The 25,527-nt window shown below is 44.4% G+C and overlaps 1 protein-coding gene across 4 annotated transcripts in view; it reads right to left on the bottom strand.

Annotated features, from left to right (window-relative positions):
• EVA1A (eva-1 homolog A, regulator of programmed cell death) overlaps positions 1 to 25,527 on the bottom strand; it is a 718,938-nt gene that overhangs the window by 545,195 nt on the left and 148,216 nt on the right. For all 4 annotated transcript variants that reach the window (XM_069236051.1, XM_069236050.1, XM_069236049.1 and 1 more), the window contains exon 2: positions 4,825 to 5,039. In XM_069236051.1, the coding sequence (XP_069092152.1) occupies positions 4,825 to 5,039 (215 nt within the window). The remainder of the gene's footprint in view (positions 1 to 4,824; positions 5,040 to 25,527) is intronic.

Genomic DNA, 25,527 nt, shown 5'->3' with positions numbered 1-25,527 from the left:
TTCAGCCTAAGCTGCTCTGCTAAGCTACCATTATCTATCAGCCAAAGCTGCTAGACACCCTATACACTAATAAGGGATAACTGGGCCTGGTGCAAGGTGCAAGTACTCCCTTGGTACTCACTACAAGCCAGTCCAGCCTCCTACACTTATCAAATTTCTCATATAATCAGGGAAGTGTGGCTCAGCTTCCCAGAGGAACCAGAGGAATCCCACACACTGTGCACAATTCTAGATCCAGAGGTAACCAGAGGTCTAACGCCTCGAATATACAAAGCCCTGAAGACCGATCGTAGGGTGGATATGATAAGGGTGCAGGGTAGATGGGAACCAGACCTGGAAACTCTCCTCAGTGAATCGGAATGGCGAAGGGCATTTGCACAGGTTTGAAAAGTAGCAAGTAACACTCGCTTTAAGCAAACCCAGTTCCATTACCTCCATTGCACATACCTCATTCCCCAGGGACTCCACAAAATTTGTTAAACACATATGCCCGGATGCCCTTGCTGTGGATACAAACCAGCACACTTCATACACATAACTTGGGATTTCCCTCCGTTACACGTGTTCTGGGCAAATGTCATAGATAACCTGAAAGAAATAACAACACTACAGATTGAATTATTACCCACGCACTGCTTATTAAACCTACTTCCTCTCCCAAAAAGAGGGAAGAAAAGGCATTACGGATTCGTGCAGCTGAGGGTTGGTCTTGGCTGAACGTCGTATCATGATACACTGGGCTCAGACTAGACCCCCCAAAATTACAGCAATGGAGAACAGACCTTAGGGAATGGGAAATAGCCGAAGACAGACGGCTGGGAATGGTTCGACATGACTAACACGCAGAACGTGATATAGAGATATGGACATGTTGGAAGACCTGGACGAACGAGACCTCCAAGGGTCCACACAACACATGCAGACACCACAGCCCCGGAGAAGACCCAAGATGACTCATTAAACCCAAAGGGAGGGAGCTGATGAGACGAAGGCAGGGATAAACCAGAAATATTTACCAAAATACAAGCTAATACCACTCACTTCTTTTATTGGGGAGGGCAGACATGGCGGGCACCCATACCCACATAGAAGGTGAGATCACCCAAGGTAATAGCACGAACATGCAACATGTTGAGCAGAGTCCCCATAATCGTTTATAAGATTAAAGAAAGCACACCAACTGTGTCCTTCCATGATCCAAATACTGAATAGATTATGCTAAAACCAGCCATGGTCATGGTTCAGATTGTTAGATGATATTGTTATCCAGTTGTTCATTGTGGTAAGATTTTGTAAAGCAAATAAGTTGGTGATCTCAGGAGAAGCCCTATCGCAACCCACACAGCGGGAACCACACTGATGGGTCGGTATCCCCTCGTGCAGGCATGCCTTCATCTCGAGAAACTCATGCTCCAGAGTCCAGGAAAGCTTGGTCAGATTATGTAGCCTGTCAGGAATGTAAATGACTGGGACCTGGAGGAAGATATATCCTTGATTTGTAAATGGCGTACTGGCACATGATTTGCTCCACTGAGACATACACATGAATTGCTGAAATTATGAAAATGATAATAAAGATCATTTTCATAAAATAAGCCGATTTTGAGAGAATGTAGTCTGCTAAGTGGTTTCTGAAGGGACTTGAGTGCATGTTTCTGAAGGTTAGACTCTTCTAGAGTGTAGGCAGTAAGGAGCTCTTGGAGCACTATCCGTGAGGCAACCTGCGGGTCCTTGGCCCTGCCTTTCCTAGCCGGGGTTCCAGGAAGCAGAGAAAATGGAGTATGGTCCAGCTTGTGCCTCTTTGTGGTATTTCATCTCTTAAACCCAGTGCCTCCTATCATTGCATGAGGATTGTTTTATTGCTACAGGAAATAGTGTTGGAGACAGTAGGTATCCGTGCCTGTTTTCACACCCTACTCATCAACCGAAAATAATTTGGTCACATGCCACTTGCGATGCACAGCAAGCATATTCTCGCCCTCTCCAACATCTACTCACCACCTCACTCTCCCACTCATCTCTTGGAATGATTTTTCTCTTGCAGACAAAATACTGCAAGATGGCCACTCACATGCGCGCTTGTGTTGTGATGCACTGGCAGCCATTTTGGATTTTTCTTTTTACTTTGCCTATAAAATCAAGCATTGGCAAACCAATAGAGCACGAATTTAAAACTGCTAGCTATTGGCTTTGCCAGTGCTTGTTTATGGCGCAATCCTGACTTGTTTTTAAATTTGTTAACTCACTGGCCAACTTTTGTAGAGGATCCTATGCGATTGTTGGGAGTGGAGCGCAATAAACTTGCATTAGTTTCACATCATTAAAGCGACTCAAAATATGTTCAAGTTCGAAATCTCGTGCTATGTGCTTCATTTACAATGTAAAGTTTGAATTACATCACATAAGACCGTAGCAGCCTGTCTGGATTTTTATTTTTTTTAAACATGCATGTCAGTAATCTTCATTTATTACAGTCATCTGTCATGTTCAGACAGTTACATTCTAGATTGCTATTAGATTTCAAAATGTACAACAGTTATGATAGGCAGCCAACAAAAAATGCGTTCCTACGGACCCTGGAGGTTAGAGTAAAGGAATTTGACTTCGTTGCCAAAGGCTGCCTTCAAACAACGCGTTCTCACCATTACATACATTGTTGCAGAGTATTATCGATCTTTGATTTATGAAGGAACTGAAGATGTATAGTGTGTCTGGCCACTGCCTAAGTGATCATAAATTCATCAGTTTTCTTCCTTTACTCGAGAAAATTACAAGCGGTCAAGGTGCACACCATGCTTAATTGGTGCTTGTTGTTTCCGGTGCTGAGCACCGGCACTTATTTTTTAGGGCCGGCGCTTATTTCTCTGCTTCAAGCATTTATTGCGAGCAAAATACACACATGGGAAAGACGGAGGAAGGGAAAAACGAAAAATCGTCACAATGGGAGAAAGCAGAAAGCTGCAAGAGTGAGCCGAAGGGGCAGGGAGTGGCTGTAAATAAATTGAAGAGGCCCGAGAAGGCTTCAGGATTGCGCTGCCCCCATATTCCCTGTTCAAACATTTAATTGCAGCAGCTGCGTGTATAAGAGGAGGGCTTTGGCCACCGGCACGTTTTTATTTATAAATTATGCACTGGGTGCACACTTTGAACCTGAGGTCTGAAGTTCGAACTCCGGCCTTGGCACTTAACAGAAAATCGTGTGAGTTTTAGCAACCCTTTAATCGCCCTCTGCCCACAAATATAAATATATGAAACGCAAATGTAAATATGTGAAATTTAATTGGGTAATTCAAAAATGTAATAATGTACAGTGCCTGGTTGTGCCCCAGCTAGGCTTGTGATTAGTGAATTCCACTACATAAGTACTAGAGGGTTTGTTTGTCGTTTGTTTTTGTTTTTTACGTGAAGGACTACACTGAATGAACAAACAACATACAATATCTATTTCACACACTTGTCATCCTGACAGCTGCCCTACTATTCACTTCAGTACATGCATGCCAACACTTTAAATCTGGACAGTGGGGGATTTGGACAAAACATGGGGCAATGTATTCTCCCTGTTGACTTACATTAAAGCAGAGACAAATTTAAATGGGAGTCAGCTGAAATGAAGACCTCTTAGCTTAACAAAATCGGTAGTCTCCAGCCTGAATCAGGTCTTTTGGCATGTATGTTAGTATATTTACGTACACGGAAAACGTACACATGCTTGTCTGCTGTTATCATTTCAGATTAACTCAACACAATGACACGTTGGAGCTACCTACATACAAACCAGATTGTATGTTAATTACCGAAAACATCAGAGTTAAAATCCAGCTCTCGATTATCCATTTCTTGGCCTTTTGTGGACAAGAAAGTGGCCAAACCGAGGGCACGATTGTTTAGAAAAGTGGCACACTTCTGTGAATCATCTGGCAGCGGTGCAGGGGTCTTCAAACTGGGTGGCGGCCCCTCCTAGGGAGGCCTCAAGTGAACCCTGGGAGGGCGCCAGGCTCTGGCCAAAAGAAGCAATGTGCTTATAACAGGGCTTTGTCTTAAGCTGAAAAAACTGGGCAGCAGTTAACCTCTCTGTAAGGGGCCGCCACACATGTTGTCATTTATACCCAAGCTGGGAGTATGTGTCAAAAGGGAAGGGACTCCAAATATTCTTCAAAGCCCACCCCCCCACTTCTAATAATCATGCTGTGGATACTTTTACAAGTTAGTAACCCTTGCCTCAGTGGCGTAACAAAACTTGAGGGGGTCCCCTGCACAGTATTTGGAGGATCCTCCTCTCTGGACTCACTTAGGAGGTCGCAGGTCACTGCACTGTGCTGAGGGGGGCCCTAAAGCTTAACACCCCCCCGCACCGCAGGAGCACCTTTATTACATCACTAGGCCTGACCAGAATAGTATGTTTAGCATCATATATTTGATTACATTTCTGAAACAGTAACAGAACTGCAATGTTTAAGTAAGTGTAGACATATTTAAACATTGCCAGTTTAATAGCATAATTGTGAAAAATTCAGACGGGGCCTCGAATAATTTTTTTTCACTGGGGGGAGAGGGTAGCGTTAAAAGGTTTGAAGACCAATGGGCTATAGCAACACCAAAAGATAATGGGCTATAGCCAAACAGGATATATGAAGGATCTAAACAGCGACTATCTTCCTTCCTTATAAAGAAGGGCCGAAACTTCACCATAATATTCACTGTGAAGAAAAATATTAGATCTGATATTACAGCTGATACCGAAACAAGGTCATACTAAAGGCAGACTGTGTTATAACATACTAAATGGATGAGTGAAACATAGACCATGAACCCCTTCTGTACCTGCAGTGACGTATCAGTTGAACAAGAGACGTCTTCCTTCAGGAACATCGCGTAGGACCGTGGATACCGAGAAGGGCACATCTTGTGGCTCGGCATGTTTCGGCCATAAAAGGAAGACTGTATACTGATGGTGGTTCTATGAGGACATCGAAGCGAAATGTATTCCCCATCGCAGGCGTGGTCTGTATAATTTCTTAATACTTTTGAAATATAGCCTGCCAAAGGAAATAAACAAAAAAACCTTTAATCCTTGTAATTTAATGTCAGTTTACAGTACTAACATAAAGGACCTCATAATTTAACACAATTACTCTCCCAAGTACGTACTAGGCAAACAAATGCTCCAGTAATCAGGCGTACAGTTAGTGTGTAGCAGAAGGCTTCTTGTAGAGTGCAATATAGTATAGGAAATTTTAACAAGAAGTTGTTAAGATTTTATGATACCACACAAACGTGATTTTGACATGATAGAATTCACATAACATTTGCACACCCAAGTTTCACTTAGATGCTCAAAAAGTGTCCTTCATGAGTAGAAACGATAGGTACTTATTCATAGACCATAGATTTGCAGACATTTATGATTGTTTATGAATGCACAACTTAGGCAAACCAACCAATGAGTGTTAACATTGAGGTGGAAAAATCAGTGTTCCAAGCAGGGCGGGGAGGGGTAGCCTTTGGGACTCCAGTAAATATCTACAAAATCTTAACATTGTCGATGGTGACCATCATAGCCTGTGCAGTTTCACAACCAATTTGGACACCTACATTTTTCGCCCACTATGTGGCAGTGGTTGATTGTAGGGAGACCATATAATCTGTGTCTCCTGTGTTCAGAGAAAATTGCCCCTTAGACTGTGGGAAGTCTAATGGGGTCGGTCAGGGGCCTGTGCAGAAGTGGGACACACTGAAAGGTGCAAATAGAGTTGGAGTACACCCCTGCCATGCCAGCACCGTGGGCATGTGAGACTCTGCCATCGCTTGCAGCCTCACTTCCAGCCACGGCAACACAACTATGTTAACCAAAGCTCTGGCTGCCACTGCAAGATGGTGAAAGTCAATAGCATGAATTCGATGAGTGCATCTTCACCATACTAAGTAGACGCCTTACTATCCATGCACTGCAATGATAGCTCTACTTTTCTAAAGCAATGAAATTGAAAGCAGTGAATTTGTGAAGAACACGCTGTTCCTTTTTGCTGAGGGATCCATCTCTTGAAAGATGTATTGTAATACTCTGACACTAATTGTACACCAAAATGAACAAGACCTCTGTCCATTGACCACATAATTGTGAAAACTTAGAAAACTAGCCACACACACCAGACAAGGCTAGCTCGGTATTCAACAATTCTCAGGAGGTTCAGCCAAACAACTCATTTACAAAATGGAGTAACAGGACAATCTTTAGAACAGAACATGGTCCTTAGTAAGTGATTAATTTAGCCACCTTCAATAAAATTCCAGTCAGAACAAGGTGTATTTTGGACCCTGTTTCAAACAGTCCTTTGTGTTAATGGTGTCTAACGGTGCACAAAAATATACAGTATTTCTGGACCACGTCATAACATTTTTTTTACTTGCAGTCATGCTGCACAGCAGCCGCACTCCTATAACATGGCTAAAAAAACAGCACTGACAAAGACAAAAAAAGCTTGAATGGGCAAGATCTGTGGGACTTGCCAATGCTTGTTTTAAATATATTTTCTCTGAACATTGGCACAGAAATGTGCGTTGACACTCAACAAAACAATAATTTACTATTCTAACAACAGCCCTTGAATATTCAGGGCAAATGTATTTTGGGTGCCATGCCGGAGCAAGCAGGGAAACTGAAATAAAGGGGTGTCTCTAAGCAGGCATGAGACACATGTGGGTGGGCATGGAAAGATGGGTAGCTTTAACACAAAGAATATCAGGCTGGCCAATGCATTGCAACAACAGGAGAAGACAATGTGAGAATTAAGTTACAAGAGGCCTTCATTTCCTCGGGCACCAGTATCGATAAAGGACATCAAGCAGTCTAGATGAGAGTGCTACAATGCCTCGTCAGAGGCGGTAAGCACTATATAAATGCAATTACAATTTCAATACAAAAATTAAATTTCTGATATGCAGGTAAAATTCTACTGAAATATAGTGATAGCTATATTTAGAAGTATGTAAATGAGTGAAGTATGAGGTAACAAATCATGCTTTCTATTGCGGTTAGGAGTCATACTTCCTTCTTACTTTTCAAAACAGAGACGTTTTGCTCTCATCATCATGTGCCAATTGGTTTGTACTAACCGCTCGGAGGAAGCTTCCCATTGGTGAACAAGAAATTGGCTAAATTATATAAGTTACTTCCTTGCAAACCGGGAGAGTTCTCAGCCCCATTTGATGACTATCTACACATACGAAACATGGGACGAATCACGCAGTTTCATGATGATGGTATTTGAATTTGTCGATCAGTGCCCTAGGACAATCAGATTTGTAGCAGTATTCGGATGTTTCACCACCAGAAGTTATCTTTATAGTCTAATCCAGTGGTTCCCAACCTGTGGTCGGTGGACCCCTGGGGTCCGCGAAGCCTCCTCACGGGGTCAGCGACTGCTTAGAAAACTAAATAATAACAACAGATTAGGTACCCAGATTTCAGTAATGACTTAGTGGGGGGTACCCTGATTCCAAAAATGACTCAGTGGGGGTTCCCTGGGTTCTAGTAATGATAAAGTGTGGGGTCCACAGAAGTCAAAAGGTTGGGAACCACTGGTCTAATCTGATGAGCAAAGTGTTGATCACTGAAATGTCAGTGACAACAATAATACATTATGTGGGCCAATGTGATGCTAACATCAAGCACCCTACAAATTGTAATACTGCTGCCAGCTTTCACTGCCAATACATTTCCACGTCTCCAGCATGTATGTAGTCATGTGACCCAGACAACACTGCCAACAATGTCCCAAATAGCCATACTGGTCATATGACCCACCTCATACCACAGACTAATTCCAATGCCGCCAGCACAAATCTCTTTATGTGATATTAGTCATTCTCATGTTTCCACAGTCATGGTGACAGCAGAATCCCAGATCTGGTTTCAGGCATGTTGAGGCTGACATTATTGAGAAAAAAACATGTTTACTGTATGGCTGTGGTAAGAAAGAGAGATACCGCTGAGGGTTGGTTTATAGTTCGTAACGCAGTCTTGTCAACATGGTATGGGCACACCTGCTCACTTCTGTATCTTTGCTGAACCTAAGCGTTCCTCTTGGCTTTGGAAATTGAAAAAGAACCGCAAGGCAGGCCTGGCTTCTCAGGTTTCTTGAGGGTTCAAAGGCAGCTTGTCAGAATGTTTAGCTGCAGTCCTAACATTCTGTAGAAGTACAGGTCAGGCACAAGCAGTGTAGAATCATTGTTTTAGCCATAAGGAGCCACGACTCATCATTGCTGGTCAATTACACACATTGCCGACCAGAAAGTCATAAATGGCCTCTAGGGTCCATAATCCTGATTAAGAGGGAAGAGGGGAAAATGCATTAAATGATGAGCATATGCTGAATACGAACCTCGCAATGTAGAATGCAAATACTTATTTGTACCCCTTTGCTGCTGCAAGTCAGTGTGGTTGGGCAAATCTCTAAATGCCTTAAGATTTAATTTGGCCAAATCATCTCTGAGGAGCTACCTGGTGGGTGCATTTATCAGGATTCCCAAGACACACCTCAGCTGTGGGCATCAAACTGGACTTGCCAGTGCAGATCTAAGGATGATGAACTTAGAATCACAGAGCTGTACCTGTAACATTTCTTGAGGCACAGGTGGGATCTGTGGCAAATTACTCTAACTCTCTGTGTCTCTGTTACCTTATGTGGCACAGCTGGGGTACCGAGAAGATACCAGGGTAAAGATAAATTAGCTACAGTCAGGAATTTTCTGACAGTCTGAATCACGCCTCACACATAAACAGTGGTCGAAGTGGGCCAGGTTGTGCCCATACTTTTCTGATTTATGAAACACCGTTCCCCTACTTTTGCAGAAACACAACCGTCCTGCAACGGTTAATTCCCATAGTTTAAATGCTTCAGCTGAAGTAACATTGAGTGAGTCTCCTGTGTGAAACCAAAGGCGGGCAGGCAGCTTGGGAAAACAAGCCTTCCTGCCAGGGTGCCTGCTTGCCTGAAAGAAATGCAAATGTGCACTGTGAGTTAATCTGCAAATGTAAAGGGTGCTGGGGGGGGTGATGGGAGGGGGGGTGTACTGGCTATAAAAAGTTAACAACCGGGCTGTGAAGTGCCTGCTTTTAATTGTAATTGTAATCATATTTTTTGTATGTAAACCACCTGGAGGTGTTGAAAGGACGGTAATGCAAAAAAATGCATTAGTACACTTTGGCATTATTAAAATCTATATTTTTAAAGCACCATTATCTCTTAAAACATTTTGCACACTTTGTGGCAGCTTAAGGTTAAAATAATGACATATATTCACAGAGCTTTCTGTCACAGACTGTGACCTCGTAGCACTAAAGATACACCTCACTTTTCTCCACTGCACCAAGACGATTCTGTGGCTCTCTGATTACACCTAGACCTCTGCAGTGCATTAACTAATAGAGGTTTCATAATGCACTATAGTGCATGTCCCAATGAGTAACAACTTTTTGAATTTTTTCATTTAATTTGCATGTTATGTTATATGTAGATACCGGATGATGAAAGACCAAAAAAAAAAGTACTGAATATTTTATTTTTTATAGCCACACCATTTACCCCGCCCCCGCTACAGGCAGAATCGAAGTTCCCACACTTCTCTTAATGCACTTCGATCCCTGCACATAAATAACTGCTTTCTGGGCCTAAAATGGGGGTGTCTAGTCAGAAACGCCCTGCAACCCTCACTTCAACAGGTAGATAATCCGCACAGAGTTGTGTAAACAAATTGAGCCTCCCAGCCCCACGGGGCGGCCTTCCCTGCTTGGCAGAGAATGGGATGAAGGGATTAACAGCGCCGCTGAAGCGTCGATGAGTCAACGGCTTCGAAGCGCCGTTCACACAGACTGGGGACGCGTCATGCGAGGGAAACCCTTCAGGAAAGAGTGGCTCGCGGCCTACGGAGCCTCCCAGCGCCGCGCGCTTCACCCCGGCTGTGTGGTCTGACGCTCGTGCACACAGAGCTCGGGTGACAAGAACTCATTTCAAGCCTCGGTTCAACTTCGTGACCTGTGAAGAATTCGGCCCCTTCTTATCATAAGGAAAACTTCACTCTATTTTTATGCGTCTTTGCCTGGACTTTTTAGTTCTGTTTTCTGTAAACTTTAATCTGGCGCTGTATATTAATCATACACGAGTTGGCAGGCACCCTCCCTCCTCCTGGCAACCACTCTGCCGCAAGGCTTCTGGGAACTGACTTCCCACAAACTTAACCCACAACTCTAGTGGGGACGCGGGGTGAGCGATTGGGGGCGCCCCGGCGTTGGTCCAGGAGTCAGATCAATGCCAGATTTTCTGATCTACAGATAAGAATAATGCCAAACAGGAAATCGAAATGGAACGAATTTACATTTTGTGGTTTTCCTAAAAACCAGGCCTCCATTTGTACACATTTTCACTGGACACCACTGGGTAATTTAAAACATCCATAGTGGTTCCTGATTGAAAACACGGGATGTGAATAACCACCTGCCGAACAGCAAAACCCAGTCAGGTTTCTAGGGAATACACAACGGATATAGGAATAACTTTTCTTTATTATACAGTGTTTGCTATGGAAATACTGCCTTTTCTAAGCGCTGTAAGTAAGAGGCCTAACTACTTGCCAATTTAATGCTACTCAGAGTAACGACCCCAGGGAGATTACTTGCACTTGCCCGGGATTCTGATCTCTGCCCTGCAGATCACATCAGATCTTAGCAGAAATTATTTAACTCACTGAGGAATTCACTCACTGATCAATCCTCTCAGCGCCACGAATACGAGGCAAATTTAGTTACAATCAATGACAAAAGCGTTATTTTCGTGTGTGTTCCTTTTGAAAACGTGCCTTGATGTTACTCTTCGGCGGGCTGAGGAGCCCAGTGACAGGTGGATCGTGGGTCTCTACCATTCAGGCTAAGAGTGGGGTGGTTTTGAGTCAAGAGACAGGGCGTGTCCAATGCACTATAGCATTTGCATTCACACCATTGCCGGAGGCAGAGAAGAAATATTATACGTTTGAGAGGGATGCTTTGAGTGTGCCTGGAGTTTGGAGCTCTTCAAGTCGTACTTGTGGGGAAGAGAGTTTCAGCTGAGAACAGATCTGAACCATTAGAGTCACTGCTGTCTAAAAATGGAGTGGCCAAGGCGTCTTTGAGGTTGATGAGATGATTAGCAAAGTTATGAGTACAGTCTTACGGTCTCGTTCATTGCTGGGTTGTGCAGTCTTAGAGCAGATAGTCTTTCAGGTTGTCTATTGGTCAAGATGTGATGTTGACCAAGGTCAGTAGTCAAGAGTGTGCAGTGCGTCTTACTGATGGCAGGGGTAAACAAGCATTTGCAATGCAATGGGTCTCACTTTTGCTGAAGTTAGAGCTATTGGCGTTGTAAATTCCTAACTAGACTTTTGTTGCCACATAAATTGAAAATGAAACGTAAAGCAGTTGACATAAGTGAGCAGATTCAAAGCGCCATGGTCGCCATGAGCATCGAAGGAGGGACACAAAAGGAAAAAGAAGTTCACTCGCATCAAACATATCGGCAAACATGCAATTATCCACGTAACAGGGTCAAAAGCCAGGGTGGTAACAAAACTGCCCCAAGGAGGGACAAACGTAAAGCATTTACCAATGATAACAAAGGATTTTTGAAAGGCAAGCCCATGAACGAGTGATAGTAATGACCGTGCGGTGGGCCCGGTTAAAAGCCCACAGAGAGATTACAACAGGTAAGAGCGCTTGCGCGTTCGACCTAATCAGGTATTAACAAAATCAAATCAAATCATTAACATTTATAAAGCGCGCTACTCACCCATGCGGGTCTCAAGGCGCTAGGGGAAAAAGGGGGGGGTTATCGCTGCTCGAACAGCCAGGTCTTTAGGAGTCTCCGGAAAGCGGAGTGGTCCTGGGTGGTCCTGAGGCTGGTGGGGAGGGAGTTCCAGGTCTTGGCCGCCAGGAAGGAGAAGGATCTCCCACCCGCCGTGGAGCGGCGGATGCGAGGGAGAGCAGCGAGTGCGAGGCCAGAGGAGCGGAGGAGGCGGGTGGGGACGTAGAAGCTGAGGCGTCTGTTGAGGTATTCCGGTCCCTTGTCGTGGAGGGCTTTGTGTGCGTGGGTGAGAAGTCGGAAGGTGATCCTTTTGCTGACTGGGAGCCAGTGCAGGTGTCTCAGGTGTGCGGAGATGTGGCTGCTGCGGGGTATGTCGAGGATGAGGCGGGCCGAGGCGTTTTGAATGCGTTGCAGGTGATTTTGGAGTTTGGCTGTGGTCCCGGCGTAGAGGGTGTTGCCGTAGTCCAGGCGGCTCGTGACGAGGGCGTGGGTCACGGTTTTTCTGGTGTCGGCAGGGATCCAGCGGAAGATCTTGCGGAGCATGCGGAGGGTGAGGAAGCAGGCGGAGGACACGGCGTTGACTTGCTTGGTCATGGTGAGAAGAGAGTCCAAGATGAAGCCGAGGTTGCGGGCGTGGTCTGTGGGGGTCGGTGCGGTGCCGAGGGCTGTGGGCCACCAGGAGTCGTCCCAGGCGGACGGGGTGTTGCCGAGGATGAGGACTTCCGTTTTTTCAGAGTTCAGCTTTAGGCGGCTGAGCCTCATCCAATCTGCGACGTCCTTCATACCCTCTTGTAGGTTGGTCTTGGCGCTGGCGGGGTCCTTGGTGAGGGAAAGTATAAGTTGCGTGTCGTCCGCGTAGGAGGTGATGATGATGTCGTGCTTGCGACAAAGAGGTCTGAAGGTGAGCAAGTTTACAAGATGTTATAATGAACAAGCTGAAGAATTATCTGTTGCGTAGGCAGCCCAGAGAAAAAATTTTATCAGAAGATTTGGAAGTGTTTTAGAAGATAAGTGAAGAATTGTCTGTGCAGGGTGGTTCCGTGGCAAAATACAGATGCTATGTTGCACCTGTTGTAATGCTGGTTAAAGGCATTCTTTATCATTTGAGACTCAGTGTGAGCAGAGGAAATGGTGTGGTTCCTGCTATCACTGTGGTCAAGGTGATCGACAGAGGTCTTGTGACAATGCGAAACACCTGGTAAATGGAAACTTCCCTGTCTCATGTGAGTCAGCCAGGGCTGTAAGCAGAGGATGTGGTACTTGGGGACATAGCAGAGCAATGTGCTTGAGAAAGAGACTCACCAGTGTTTTGGATCAAGGCCTGGGTGTCAGATTGGAGGCGCTGGCTATGTACACTTATGAAGGAGGATGCTAAGTTGATGTTTGATCAGGACAGGTCTGGGGACATTGAAGAAAGACTATCAAAGGCCTTCTGGTTACTTTGCAAAGAGTTAGGACTATTTCCAAGGATACTGGAGATAGATATGAACTGTGTGTACAAGGGTATGCTGTGTGCGGAAACAATGGAAAGCGGAAACCTTACCTGTCCGACACTTGTCTAACTGCATTGTTGAACTATGTAATTCATTTGATTATTCTTCAGAGTTATTTGGCATTCGTTTAGTTCGTATTATTCTATGTGGTTCTGTTAAGAAATGTTCCTTATTTCCCACTAACTCTGAGGTTTATTAGGTTGGGGCATATGTTGATATTATTTTTGCATAGGGACATGTACTACGTACATTTTATTGGTAATGCATGTGTGGAGTTACTACGCTTTCATGTAAGTTGACTTCTGTTGTTTGGGAATCAAAGTTTATGTTACTAGTTGTGGTGGAGCATGTTTTCTTCTTCCTGGTACTTGGTCATGTTGGCTTGGCCAGCTAGTGTGGCTGCATGCTGGAGTACTGGGACCCGCTTTGTGTTATGGTGTAGTGTGTTGTCCTTTTAGAGAGGTGGGCGTTGCTTGTGAACGATGGAGAAGGCGTGAGAGTTTGTTATGATGCGCAGTTTAGTAAAGTGAGGTGGACGTCTGGGGACACTGTGTTTGACTGTGGCTGTGATGACAGGTTTTGTGTTGGGGCTCGCCAAGAGAATTTTGAGTTGAGGTGATATATGGTTAAAATTTCCAATTGTGTTTTGTGCTACAACTAATGTGTACACAAATTTGTTTGTAATGATAGCAATAATAACTTATTTTATCACAGCGCTTATAAACCACATCTTTGCTGTTTTTAAGGTCTATTCATAACATAAAGGGCCATAAATAATTGATGTTACTATAGCCCTGTGTAACAGTACTCAGTTTGACATTTTGAGCCAGTTAGACTTTCATCTTTCATTGTTCACTATACAATCGTTCTCATTTTTTTCACCTTCTTCTCCGGTTGAGAGAAGGTGGCCCCTTTTCCAGTAGTTAAGTACAAGTGAATTAAATACATTTTCCTCAAATGAATTCCCTCATTACGTATGTTTTCCTGCTTATGGTTGAAAAAAAGCTGCAGAAAAGAAGCCTGGCATGGCCTTGCCCCTAGGTCACAGGCTCTGCCCGTCTGGACACTGTGGCAGCTGTGCGCCCAGAGCAGATGTTTCCTGTTACAAGTCCCTTGACTGCTGCTCAATTACAAACTGTTAAGTCTGGATGAACTGTTAAGTAGGAAGAACTGTTTATTTATTCCTCTAATGAAGCCTCCTTGTCTGATTGTAGTCCTGAAGCCTCGTCTGGACCTCTGGGCTGGTTTACATTTCACACTCTCGTTTCTTTCGCCTTGGGATTTTTACTGGTGGGGGGGGGTGGTGTTTAGAGAAGTGGCTTATTTTTAAATGCCCGTGAGGTTTCAAGCCCTGGACATTGTATGTCAGACCAAAGCATTTGAATTAGTAACCAGACAACTCTCCCAACGCCCTGGGCTCTCTCCATAAATACGTCAGAATTGTTAAATTAGCCGAAGTCAGGCATTTGTGACCTGGAATGCTTCAACCAAGGTTTATTACAAAAACAACACTCCTTAAAGCTCTACAGACCTGTGCTGCTTACATGACCCAGAGCTGTGCTCATCTAAATTGCTTTTAGGTTGTGTAGGTAGAAAATCAGTGTCACGGAGCTCAGTAGATCCTCACAACAGGACAGTATGCCCAGATCAAATGAACATATTTTTATATATTCTGTATTTGAACCCCAAACATTTTGGCATTTGTGCACCTCAGTTTAACCTCCACCGAATATTGAGGCCTGTGTAACTGCCTCAGCGCTCGCCTATTTCTTTAAATGGAGAGAGAAATCTTTCCTGTGCAGATTAAACTGGTAACAAGGCCATGCCATGTTACTATAACACCAAGTTAACCTGCACTGGACCTTGTAATGCACACAAGGGAAACATCTATTTCTGTCTCCCTGTGTTTTGTCAGTCTGTGTTCTGAGTCTTGCTAGCACATGTGTACTCAAAGAAGCCTACAGTCCATGTGCTACTAAACCTTTGCATATAGCTAAAAAGGCATTTGAGAGGTCTTCCTGGTAGCAAGGACGGCTAACGTGAATGTTCAAAAGTAAGTAAAAGTTTGATGAAACTTCCTTGCATTAAACTAATTTGGTGTTATCTTACATTTGTACCAGGGATAACATATAACTTTATTTCAGTTTGCTGGAAGCCAAGCTAGGATTACAATGTAATGGCGGTATCCCTGTGTTAAAGGGATGTGCTTGAAAAGGCTCCACTGCATATTCAGATGTTGGTCCTATCCAGGATGGGTCATCCATCTTTAATAAACCATCTGGAGAATCAGAATTGCTGGCTCGAGGCTCAGCATGGACAGGACTCTCAACCCTTCAGACTCATAACCATCTGTCTCTTTTGAATGGACGGAGAGAGAACAGAGACCGTTCTTGTTACAAGGCAAGACCTCCAACATCATGGAAATAACTGGACGTAACCTGAAATATTCCGGGAGCCTCAAACTAATCATCTCCTAACGTTTGGTTTGGCCACTTTGAAGTAAAAGCAGAGTCTCCACAGTCGTAAACTTACTATTAGGTCAGACTTTGTGGACAACTGCGGAGACTCCGCAGTTGGGGCGGAGAACCCCACACAGAAAGAGATAGGCCAGTCCTTTATTTTTTTGTGCTGAGTACTCCAGCGCGACTGCGGAGTCTTTCGTAAACTTACTATTAAGTTGGGGTTTGTGAATAGCAAAAAAAATAGTAAACTTACATAAATGTGTAAATTTGCCTTTGTGATTCGGGCCCTGTGTGTCAGGATCAAATTAGCAACTGCGCCCCTCCTATCGTTGAAAAGTGCATAAGTCTATGGTTTCCAAGTAAATACTCTGCAACATGTCTCATACACACAAATCTGACAATGATACGAATAAAATGTATCACTACATAATACAACAGATTCGCATTTTAGAGCTATCTTACTATATCGCTGCTGAAAATCAAGCAGGTCAGTTGCATATATATGGATAGTTGATACTGGATATTATTTCCAGAAGCGAAATAATAATGATTAAAATGTATTATCTGAAGAACTAAATAGACACCCGTAGACATCTAAACCTGAGTTAGCTTGCTGCTGAAAATGTCTCAATAGCTGTTCGTTATATGTCCAGTGCTTAATTTGTGCTTGTTGTTTCCGGTGCCGAGCACCGGCACTTATTTGTGAGGGCCGGGGATTATTCTTCTGCCTCAAGCATTTGCTGCGAGCAAAAGACACATATGGGAAAGACGGAGGAAGAGAAAAACGAAAAAGCGTCACAAAGGGAGAAAGTAGAAAGCTTCTAGAGTGAGCTCAAGGGGCAGGGAGTGGCTTTAAACGGATCGAAGAGGCCCGAGATGGCTTCAGGATTACGCTGCCTCAGTATTCCGTGTTCGCACATTTAATTGCAGCAGCCGCGTGTTTAAAAGGGGGGCTTTGCGCACCAGCACGTTTTTTTTTTTTTTACAAATTAAGCACTGTATGTACCAACGTGTAGATGCCATCCGCTGGATGCCGTTGAACCAATGTTCTGGAAGTCAACAAATATTACATAGCCAAAAAGAACACAAACTTTAAGTGAAATTAGAAAGTCTAAAGAATAGAATAAAAACCATCAAGAACATGTGCTTGACGCATTTTGCCTCTATCAGCACAAAATTGCAAGTATGTGTATACCAGCGACAGGATCCATGGAAAAGAGGTGCGCTCTCCTTCACTGAAAGTAGCAACACGTTTTCAAAGCCCGAGGATGTTAACTGCTTCCGACAAGCAAGTTACAAAACGCATACCACCTGTGACACCATTTGGCTCGTAACTTTTAACTGCCCATCACACGAATCCCAGACAAGCCGTGTCCATAGTCCCTTTTAGTTTTCTGCCTCCCCAGCCTCTCGTTATGCCCGCCAACCTGAGCTGGATCCGCAGGTATGGGCTGCATCTATTACTGGTGGTGGATGCAGTCGCCATGGTAACCACCGTCATCATTCTTCTATAAGTTGGATATTGGCCACATATCCTTCCCCAGAGCATTGTGATGGTATGTACTCCATCACAAGAGGCAAGCAGCAATGCCTAGGCCTAAAACCTTACATCTAGTGAAGAGAAGCAGGCAGCGTGTGCCTATGTCAAATGCTGGGCACTTTAGACAATTGAGCCACCCAGGTTATCCTGACTGGGGAGAGGTGACTGAGTCAATTGTATACACAATCGAATTGGATGGCTAAGACATTGGAAATCCACAGAAGTACTCAGCCACCCGTGTAGGTTGGGTGAGCATATAAACGGACCCTGCACTACCTTATTGCGCCCTCCCAGCTCTTCAACTCCAAGGCTGCATCACTCCTTCAAGGACAAGTGCCATTACTGAAACATTATAGACGCAGTTCACAAACAAATGTATTGAATGTCGCACAGAGATGTTTTTCACTCCTTCATAAGCGCAGTTAAATGCATTTTAACGATTCAGAAAACTTGCCTAGGTTACGCCTGGAAAGTTGAGCTAGAAATTTTTTCGGTGTAATGGTAAAATAAAATTGTTAAATTCGGTTTGGATGTTGCAGTTGGTTGGCATTTCCTGAAATTCGAAATCGCATTTTTAGTTCTATTAGGCATCATGTAATGGCAAATATTATTATTTGTGTTTCTCAACGGGGAAATATTTTCCCCTGTGGGAGAACACATTTCTCTGTATCCCACGAAATTTGGGATATAAACCGTTCTTCTTCCCACTCACTTCTCCCTTAGACCAGAATAAATATCCAGTTATATGCCAGGGTGGGAAAGGGTAGAAAAGGTGGTTGCGAATACCCCCAATCTCAGATTTTCCGCTTGTTCATAAAATGTTCATGGGTAACCACACCATGAAGCATCCTCTCCTAAGGATGTCTCAACAGCATACGCAAGTCACTGTAACATCCAAGCCTCGCGAAGTTTGAGGGACCCAGAAGAACAAGGTGGTGTCAAAGAATGGTCTCTTATGAGACTGGAAAGTTCTGCACCCCATATGTACCCTTTGAATGGACCACCACACTGTGGGTCTGCTCACACATCAAAATGTACAAGACATGAGGTTTCTATCACGGGAGGCTTTGGCCCATATATACTATGTGTACGTGCAGATGCTGACACGACACACTGACGCTTAGCTGCATAAGGGGCAGTGCTGTCAACTCTTGTGTGCAAAACTACTTTGTGTCAGAAGTTGACATGAACACAGTGCACAAATCATTTTGCATCACAGAGCACTATCCTTCCTCATTATTTAAGCACAAGGGACATAAAGCGGCAGGAACAGTGCAAACACCCATGGATGTGTAAAATGAGTAATTTTTGTGAAATTACACATTTCATGCGACTTACACTTGGATGGTTGTCCGTTTTTTTTAAATGTGTGCTAGAAGTGTATCTTGGAAGACAAACCTCTTGCACGGCTATGCTGGATTTCCCTTGTGCTGTTTCAAAAAGCCTAGCTTTGCAGTAAAACAGTTTCTTAGCTCCAGAACTGTCATTATCAGCGCCTAACTCGGTAAAAAACGGGGCTGCACAATTTCCCCCCACAAATGCCATGCAGCACTTCTGATGTTTACGCCCCAGTTACTATAACATACTGATTTCTTTTTTGAGTTGTATGATTTTGCAGCTGGTCATCATTCAACTTTTGTCCAATTTTATTACTCTTTTTTGGATTGACCTATATAAAAAAAAAAAAAATCTTTAACTTATGAACTTTCAGCCAGTGCTCTTCATCTAATGGTCTGTCATTCACATTTTTCTTGTGCCCGGCAGAGCATACAACACGAGGCAACTTCACTGTTAGGGATAGCAGTCTTCTCTTTCGCACATCCCCTTACAGAGTAATTCCATTAAGTACCAGCAACTACTATTTCAATGAGTGCTTTTTGAGACCAAAACAGTATTTATGCTTTTAGCCAATTATTTTTTTTGGTCTCGCCCGAGACAGCGTATGCGCTGTCGCTTGCACTGATCTATTGTTTCTGAAAAATAAAACTCTAAAAAGGGGCTATTAGCCCGCCCATTACTCACTATTGGTTGGCTTCACTGTCAATCTTATTTTCTTTCTTTTCATTAGTGACCAAGTGTCAGCGCCTGACAGCTTTATTTTGTCTCTTAGTGTTTCTATTTTCTTCCCTGGAGCAGGGATCAAGTACTGATTAATTCCTTGATTAGCATTCTTCTGGGCTGATTGTGCTCGGATAGTGGTACTTTTTTTGCTTGCACGACTACTTGAAACAATCACAGTTCAAGCTCGCACTTTTGGGTATTTCCAAGAGCTGAACACAAACAACTAGAAATAATTAAACTTTGTGGCACATGACCAATTTCCGAAACATACGTCAGCCACCTGTCACTTTTATTGATGATGTAGCTATAAATATACTCCCTTCTTTCAGGGCTGTTGCCATACATCATGAATGTTTCTGAATTAACATTTGCCGTTGTATCACATTTACTAATTTTTACCCACCCATAACCCCTAAAGTCAGCCTTCCCTCCTATTACCTCTACCAATTTGAACCCTCAAGTCACTCTTACCTCACTTCACCTGAATCCACCTGAGCCCTCAAGACACCCTTAACTCCCTTTATCTATACCGATGCCGAGCCCTAAAGTGAACCTTACCTCCCTTTACCTCTACCCACCCAGAGCCCTGAAGACACCCTCACCTCCCTTTACTACTCACCCCCTGGCCCGCAAGTGACTTTCACCTCACTTCACCTCTACCCACCGAGCCATCAAGAACTCTCACCTCCCTTTACCTCTACCCATCCCAGTACCCTCAAGTAGCCTCATCTCCCTTTACCTCTACCCACTCCAGTGCCCTCAAGTGACCCTCATCTCCCTTTACCTCTACGCACCTCGAGCCCTCAGGTCGCCCTCACCTCCCTTTACCTCTATTCTCCACCCGAGCCCTCAAGTCACCCGTACCTTCCTTTACCTCTATCCACCTGAGCCATCATCATCCTCACCTTCCTATATCTCTACTCATCCCTAAAATCACTTTTTTGAAATAATATAAGAAATCTGTGTCGTAAAGTACTGCGTATTAAAAGGTACAAATACTTACCTGCATGGTAAAGACTGTGCAGTAAAGGTCCGGTGTGGTAAAGGCTTCATGTTAAAGTCTGCTTCCTCTCAGGCAGGGTACATCCCTGCCCCTTCCTATAACACTCTCCTACCTTCACCCCAGCGCCCCTAAATGTTATGGGGGCATTGTTCGTTGTTTTATGCCATTCAGTGAGTCTGGCTGGCACTTTTGCATCTTTGACAATTTGCTTCTTCTCTACAACCTCCCCCAACACCCTACACTTTAGGTCTCGCCTGAGACAGCACATGCGCTATTGCTTGCAAGATATTTTGTTTATTTACAGGCAGTTAGAATCTGCCTACTGCTTATGGTTGGTTGGCTTCATCCTCACTCTCATTTCCTTTTTTCTCTTTGGTCAGCAAGTGCCAGCTTCACTTCCTTTTCGTATGTTTGTCCCTACCTTGGAGCACGACCCAAGTACTGCTTCCCTGGCCCAGTGTTCTTCTACTGCTCGCTGTTTTTCAGAGGTTCTTTTTTCCCCTTTACTTACATCCCATTCTACCCTTAGTCTCCGCATTGTTGCTTGAATAGCCCCCACACCACCCTCCTGTGTTGTTGCTTGCCCAGTCCACCCCGCCCCTCCCCCATTGTTGCTTGTCTCATCCACTCCCCACCCGCTCTTACTTTGTTGCTTGCCCCCCCCCCCCATCCCACCAGGAAAAAAGTGCCCAAAAGTTTCACCAGTGGATTTCAAATGCAATAGATGCAGATGCTGATGCGCTACGTGCTGTGCATGGCTTTCATAGCACTGTCTTCATGTGGGGCCAGCACAGCAAATTTCAGCTCACACTGAAGGAAGAAAGTAATCCCATACAAAGAAAATGGATCCCTCCCCCTTTGTGGTCTAACTCAGCCATGTTGCTGTATGATATAGCTAAAAGAAATTGACAAAGCCAATAGCCATCCCATAGGTGAGATCTTTTGGCTTTGCCAATGCTTGTTTTAAGATTGACAGGGTCCAGCAGCTTCACCAAGACAAAACAAAACAAGCATTCACAAAACCAAAAGACAGGCAGCAAAACACCAGAACTACTGCCTTTGCCAATGTATTTTTTTTATTTCTCTTTGTAGTGTTCTCTTCTTCATGGAATGCGCTCTTGTGTTTTCTGTCACTATCCCCTGCCTACATTTGCATAGCCCATGTTCAGCCAAAAACACTAGAACAGTATTATTGTTTCATATCAATGCTTAAGCTTTCAGAGGAAGAGAAACACTGACTTCTGAGCAATGAACCTCAAGCCTGGAGTTCATCACTGGAAAAGCAGACAGACAGCTAATGGAGACACCTCGTTTATTGCACTTGCTGTCTGTGATCATGCAGACTGCCAGTGCCTCCCTGTTATTTTAAGATTGCACCGCTGGCCGGGCCTTGGTCACCACAGGCTGGCTGAAGCTCATTACAGCATTATTGATGAAGGATTGGACGTGTGTTTATTTTAAAATATTTTAGTGTAAGGACAGAAGTTTGTCATCTTAGTAATGTTTATGTAGTTACTTCAGACGCTAGGACTTATCTGGGCGATGTGAATTGTTAATAAAAGCATGTAATACCCCTTGGTTTGTCCGTGGCCCCCACAAAAAGGTGTAGTGCCAGTTAGCTTGTAAACTGGCATTTTCGTCTGCAGGCCCAATAGTCTTCAAATTGCAAATGTAACCAAGTTGTCTTCAGATGCCCAAGTTACTGAGTCTCCCACTGTGGTGTATAGGGGTCCAGTCAGATGTCTGAGACCTGTTACTGTTTTCCTCCAGTTCGTTTTCTTGCTTGTTATTGGTCAGTGGTGTTCTTCTCTAGGCACGTTTTAATTGGTTAAACAATAAGGGGGTTATTACAACTTTGGAGGAGGTGTTAATCCGTCCCAAAAGTGACGGTAAAGTGACGGATATACCAACAGCCGTATTACGAGTTCCATAGGATATAATGTACTCGTAATACGGCTGGTGGTATATCCGCCACTTCACCATCACTTTTGGGACGGATTAACACCTCCTCCAAAGTTGTAATAACCCCCTAAGTGCCTGGGCCCAAAGTTCTGCAGATCAAAAGTCTGCAACTGGTGCAACAAATACCTGGGATGGTAAATACCAAGGATGTGCAGTCTTGAGTCGTCCTCCTGCCTCTCTCACCCACCACACTAAACTGTCTTCCCCCTTTACCTCACTCTTACAGGGTCTTTTTCATCCCTGCTTTTCCCCCTTTAACACTGTTTTTAGAAAATTTCTCTTTGTCTTTCTTTCCCACTTTTATTTCTGTCTCTTGCTCTGGGTGAAAGTCTGATGAGCAAATATTGTAGCATTTATGCTTTGTAGCCACATCACATGTATGCTGTCTACCCGCCACCACCCCTCCCCGGCACAGCTCTCCGGGACATTTTTTGGCTTTGTGTAGGATGTTACCAAAAACAAAAATGTATATAATGCATCAATGAGATAATGAACTTAATTTGTAAATATTCAGAGTACTTTTGAGATTTAAAATAGTTCCATATGCTCGGCAATTAAACCACTCTCAAGGAGGCAGAATGATGCAACAAAAAACAATATCATGAGGTGAGAAAGAATTACCCGCTTGTTTGAGCTGAAGCTCACTCTAGGTATATGTTAAAGAATTGTTAAGGGTTTGCATGCATGCATTTGACTGCACGGTCAAGACAGACCCGAACAGAATGCCCCAGTAGGAGATAACTTTACAATCACCCACTAAAAGTTGTCAAGAAGAGTCAAGCGATGTAACCTAAGGAAACTTTGTTTGATCTCTTCTGATGAAGGATAAAATCCAGAAACACGTGTCTAGAGGTGTGCAGCACTATTCAAATAAGCACAAACCTTGTACTTCATTTACCACAATGCAAAGGGGCGAACTGTGCTGTGGTGGCGGGTGGTGTGCTCCCACCCCCCTTCTAGCCTAAGGAACCTATTCAATTGCAGTTCTGGGTGGGAAGATGTACACGAAGGACCAGGCAGGGACATAGAGAGGTATAAATGTGAGGAGCTGCCCTGAACACCTGACCATTATAGGAAGTACCAAGTAAGGGGGGAATCAACTCCAGTGCAGAGGAACTGAGCTCTACTCACAGCATCGGCCAAAGAGCTCTCTCAGATGGTAATGGTACAGTCAGGACTGTCTGCAATGCAACACTGTCAGGAGAAGGGGACTTCACCAAAAGGCAACTCGTCCCAAGGACTCGGAGAAGGAACCCATATCGACACACAAGATCATCCCACGAGCGAGGAACTCCAGGCTCATCCTGGGTCTGCTTAGAAAGATGGGCAGCAGTGTTGGGATAATGGAATTACATAGAAGCACAGTATCCATATACAGATTCCTGGACGGTAAATAATACGTGAGAAGACATGAATATTACCAGCTACGAGTCCCACAGAAATGTTTTACTACAAGTCACACCTACAGCTTCTTGCCTTATATGCAGGTTTGGCCTATGGGATTTCACACTACTTGGGATTTTATCCCTCTCAAAAAAAAAACGAAAGAAAAGGGAGGGCAGAGCTTTCTTGATATTTAACAGGAGAGGGGAGGACAGGATAAAAGAGGGGAGGGAGGATAGGGAGGGAAATGGGGAGGGGGAAAGGAGGAGAGAGATGAATCTCAGCATTATCTCCTCAACAAGCTTCCATTACAAATTCCTGACCATAAAGATGTGCTCGACTTTCTCAAATCCCACCACAGGCTCTCACATTCGGCCATTTTTCCTAAACACACGTTATCTACTATTAGACTTGGTGTGTCACGTGGACCACAGAAACACCCAAAGTGACACCTGGGTAAAGTTACCCTGAAGTTTATAATCTTTGACGAGAACTATCTCAGCACGCGGAGCTGCTTCGACGGTGTCTCCTTCCGCACCGGGAGCCCGAGAGGAATTGAAACGAGGGTGGTCGAGCAGAGGGTGTAAGACACCCCGGGAGATAGGATGAAGGGACGGCATTCAGCCCCCGCCCAGCTAATGCAAAGAGAGCCGCATGCAAGGTATCTGCGACAAGGGGGGGACACAGGGCGGGCCGCGAAGAAGGTAGATAAACAGTAACTCCATCTTCCCTCCGCTTCAGATTTAGGGGCTACAATGGCGGCGGGGTCAGGGGTCCGGGGCAACCTGCCAGGGAGAGGGGACTCTGTCAGATGCCTCCCGGCCCGTGAAGCAGAACCGGCCCTTTAGGAGGACAGCGCGGGCATAAATCAGGGCTTGAGGCCGGCAGCCTTCCAGCAAACCGGGGCTCGGTTTCCGACTTAATGACGCGACAAACAAAGTGCTGTTTATTGAGTGGGTCGGAACAATGCTGGAGCCGAGGGCAGGTCATCCCCTGGGACGTGCTTGTAAAAGGGTGGGAAGAGAAAGGGGGTGCAATAACAACACAACTTGTTAAACTCTTTAAAAGACACATAATCCCGAGCCGATGGATAAATGAGCATCTCCTGAGGTACCTTATGGAGGGGGCCAGGCGTGAGGAAAAGCCTTCTGTCCCTGCAGAGGGACTGCGGCCCAGGCTGGGTCTAGCTTCAAGGAGCTATGAGATGAGGTGCAGCAGCGAAAGCAAGGAGGTGCCCTTCTATTGCACCTAGATGCGTCAAATATGGAGGTACTAATGAATATCGACCCCCAGAACATTGTGGTACAAGAATACAGGGAACAGAATATAGAGGGAAAAATATCAACAGGTAGGTGCATACGCAAAGTATAGACTTACAATCCTAAACTCCACATCTATGTACGTTGAAGATAAATGTATCACCAAGGTACATATGTGTGGAGTTCGGTATAGAAAACCCAGATTTACCTGTTTATTTTCAATATTTTGTCCTCGATAATGCGTCCCATCGATATTCTGGTGGTATTCTGGTATTGATATGCAAGATGCGCTCCATCAAATATGGCCCTAGGTGGGGAGGAGCAGTCCCATCACCTAGGGTACCAGCGCTCCTTGCACTGACATTGCTAGGGCAGGTACTGGGTGGGTATAGCAAGAGATTCGGCTTATGAACAACGGCCCTTAAATAACTTTGTATATAGCACATCACACCACACTTCTGACGTTGAGAAGTGGTGTAAACACTCCATGTATATTTTTGACCAAAGTGTGAGTCTCAACAGCGCTGAGC

Source organism: Pleurodeles waltl, chromosome 5 (assembly GCF_031143425.1).
Source record: "Pleurodeles waltl isolate 20211129_DDA chromosome 5, aPleWal1.hap1.20221129, whole genome shotgun sequence".
NCBI lineage: Eukaryota > Metazoa > Chordata > Amphibia > Caudata > Salamandridae > Pleurodeles > Pleurodeles waltl.
Note: the sequence above shows the minus strand (reverse complement) of the source record. Positions and strands in the feature narration are given on the sequence as shown.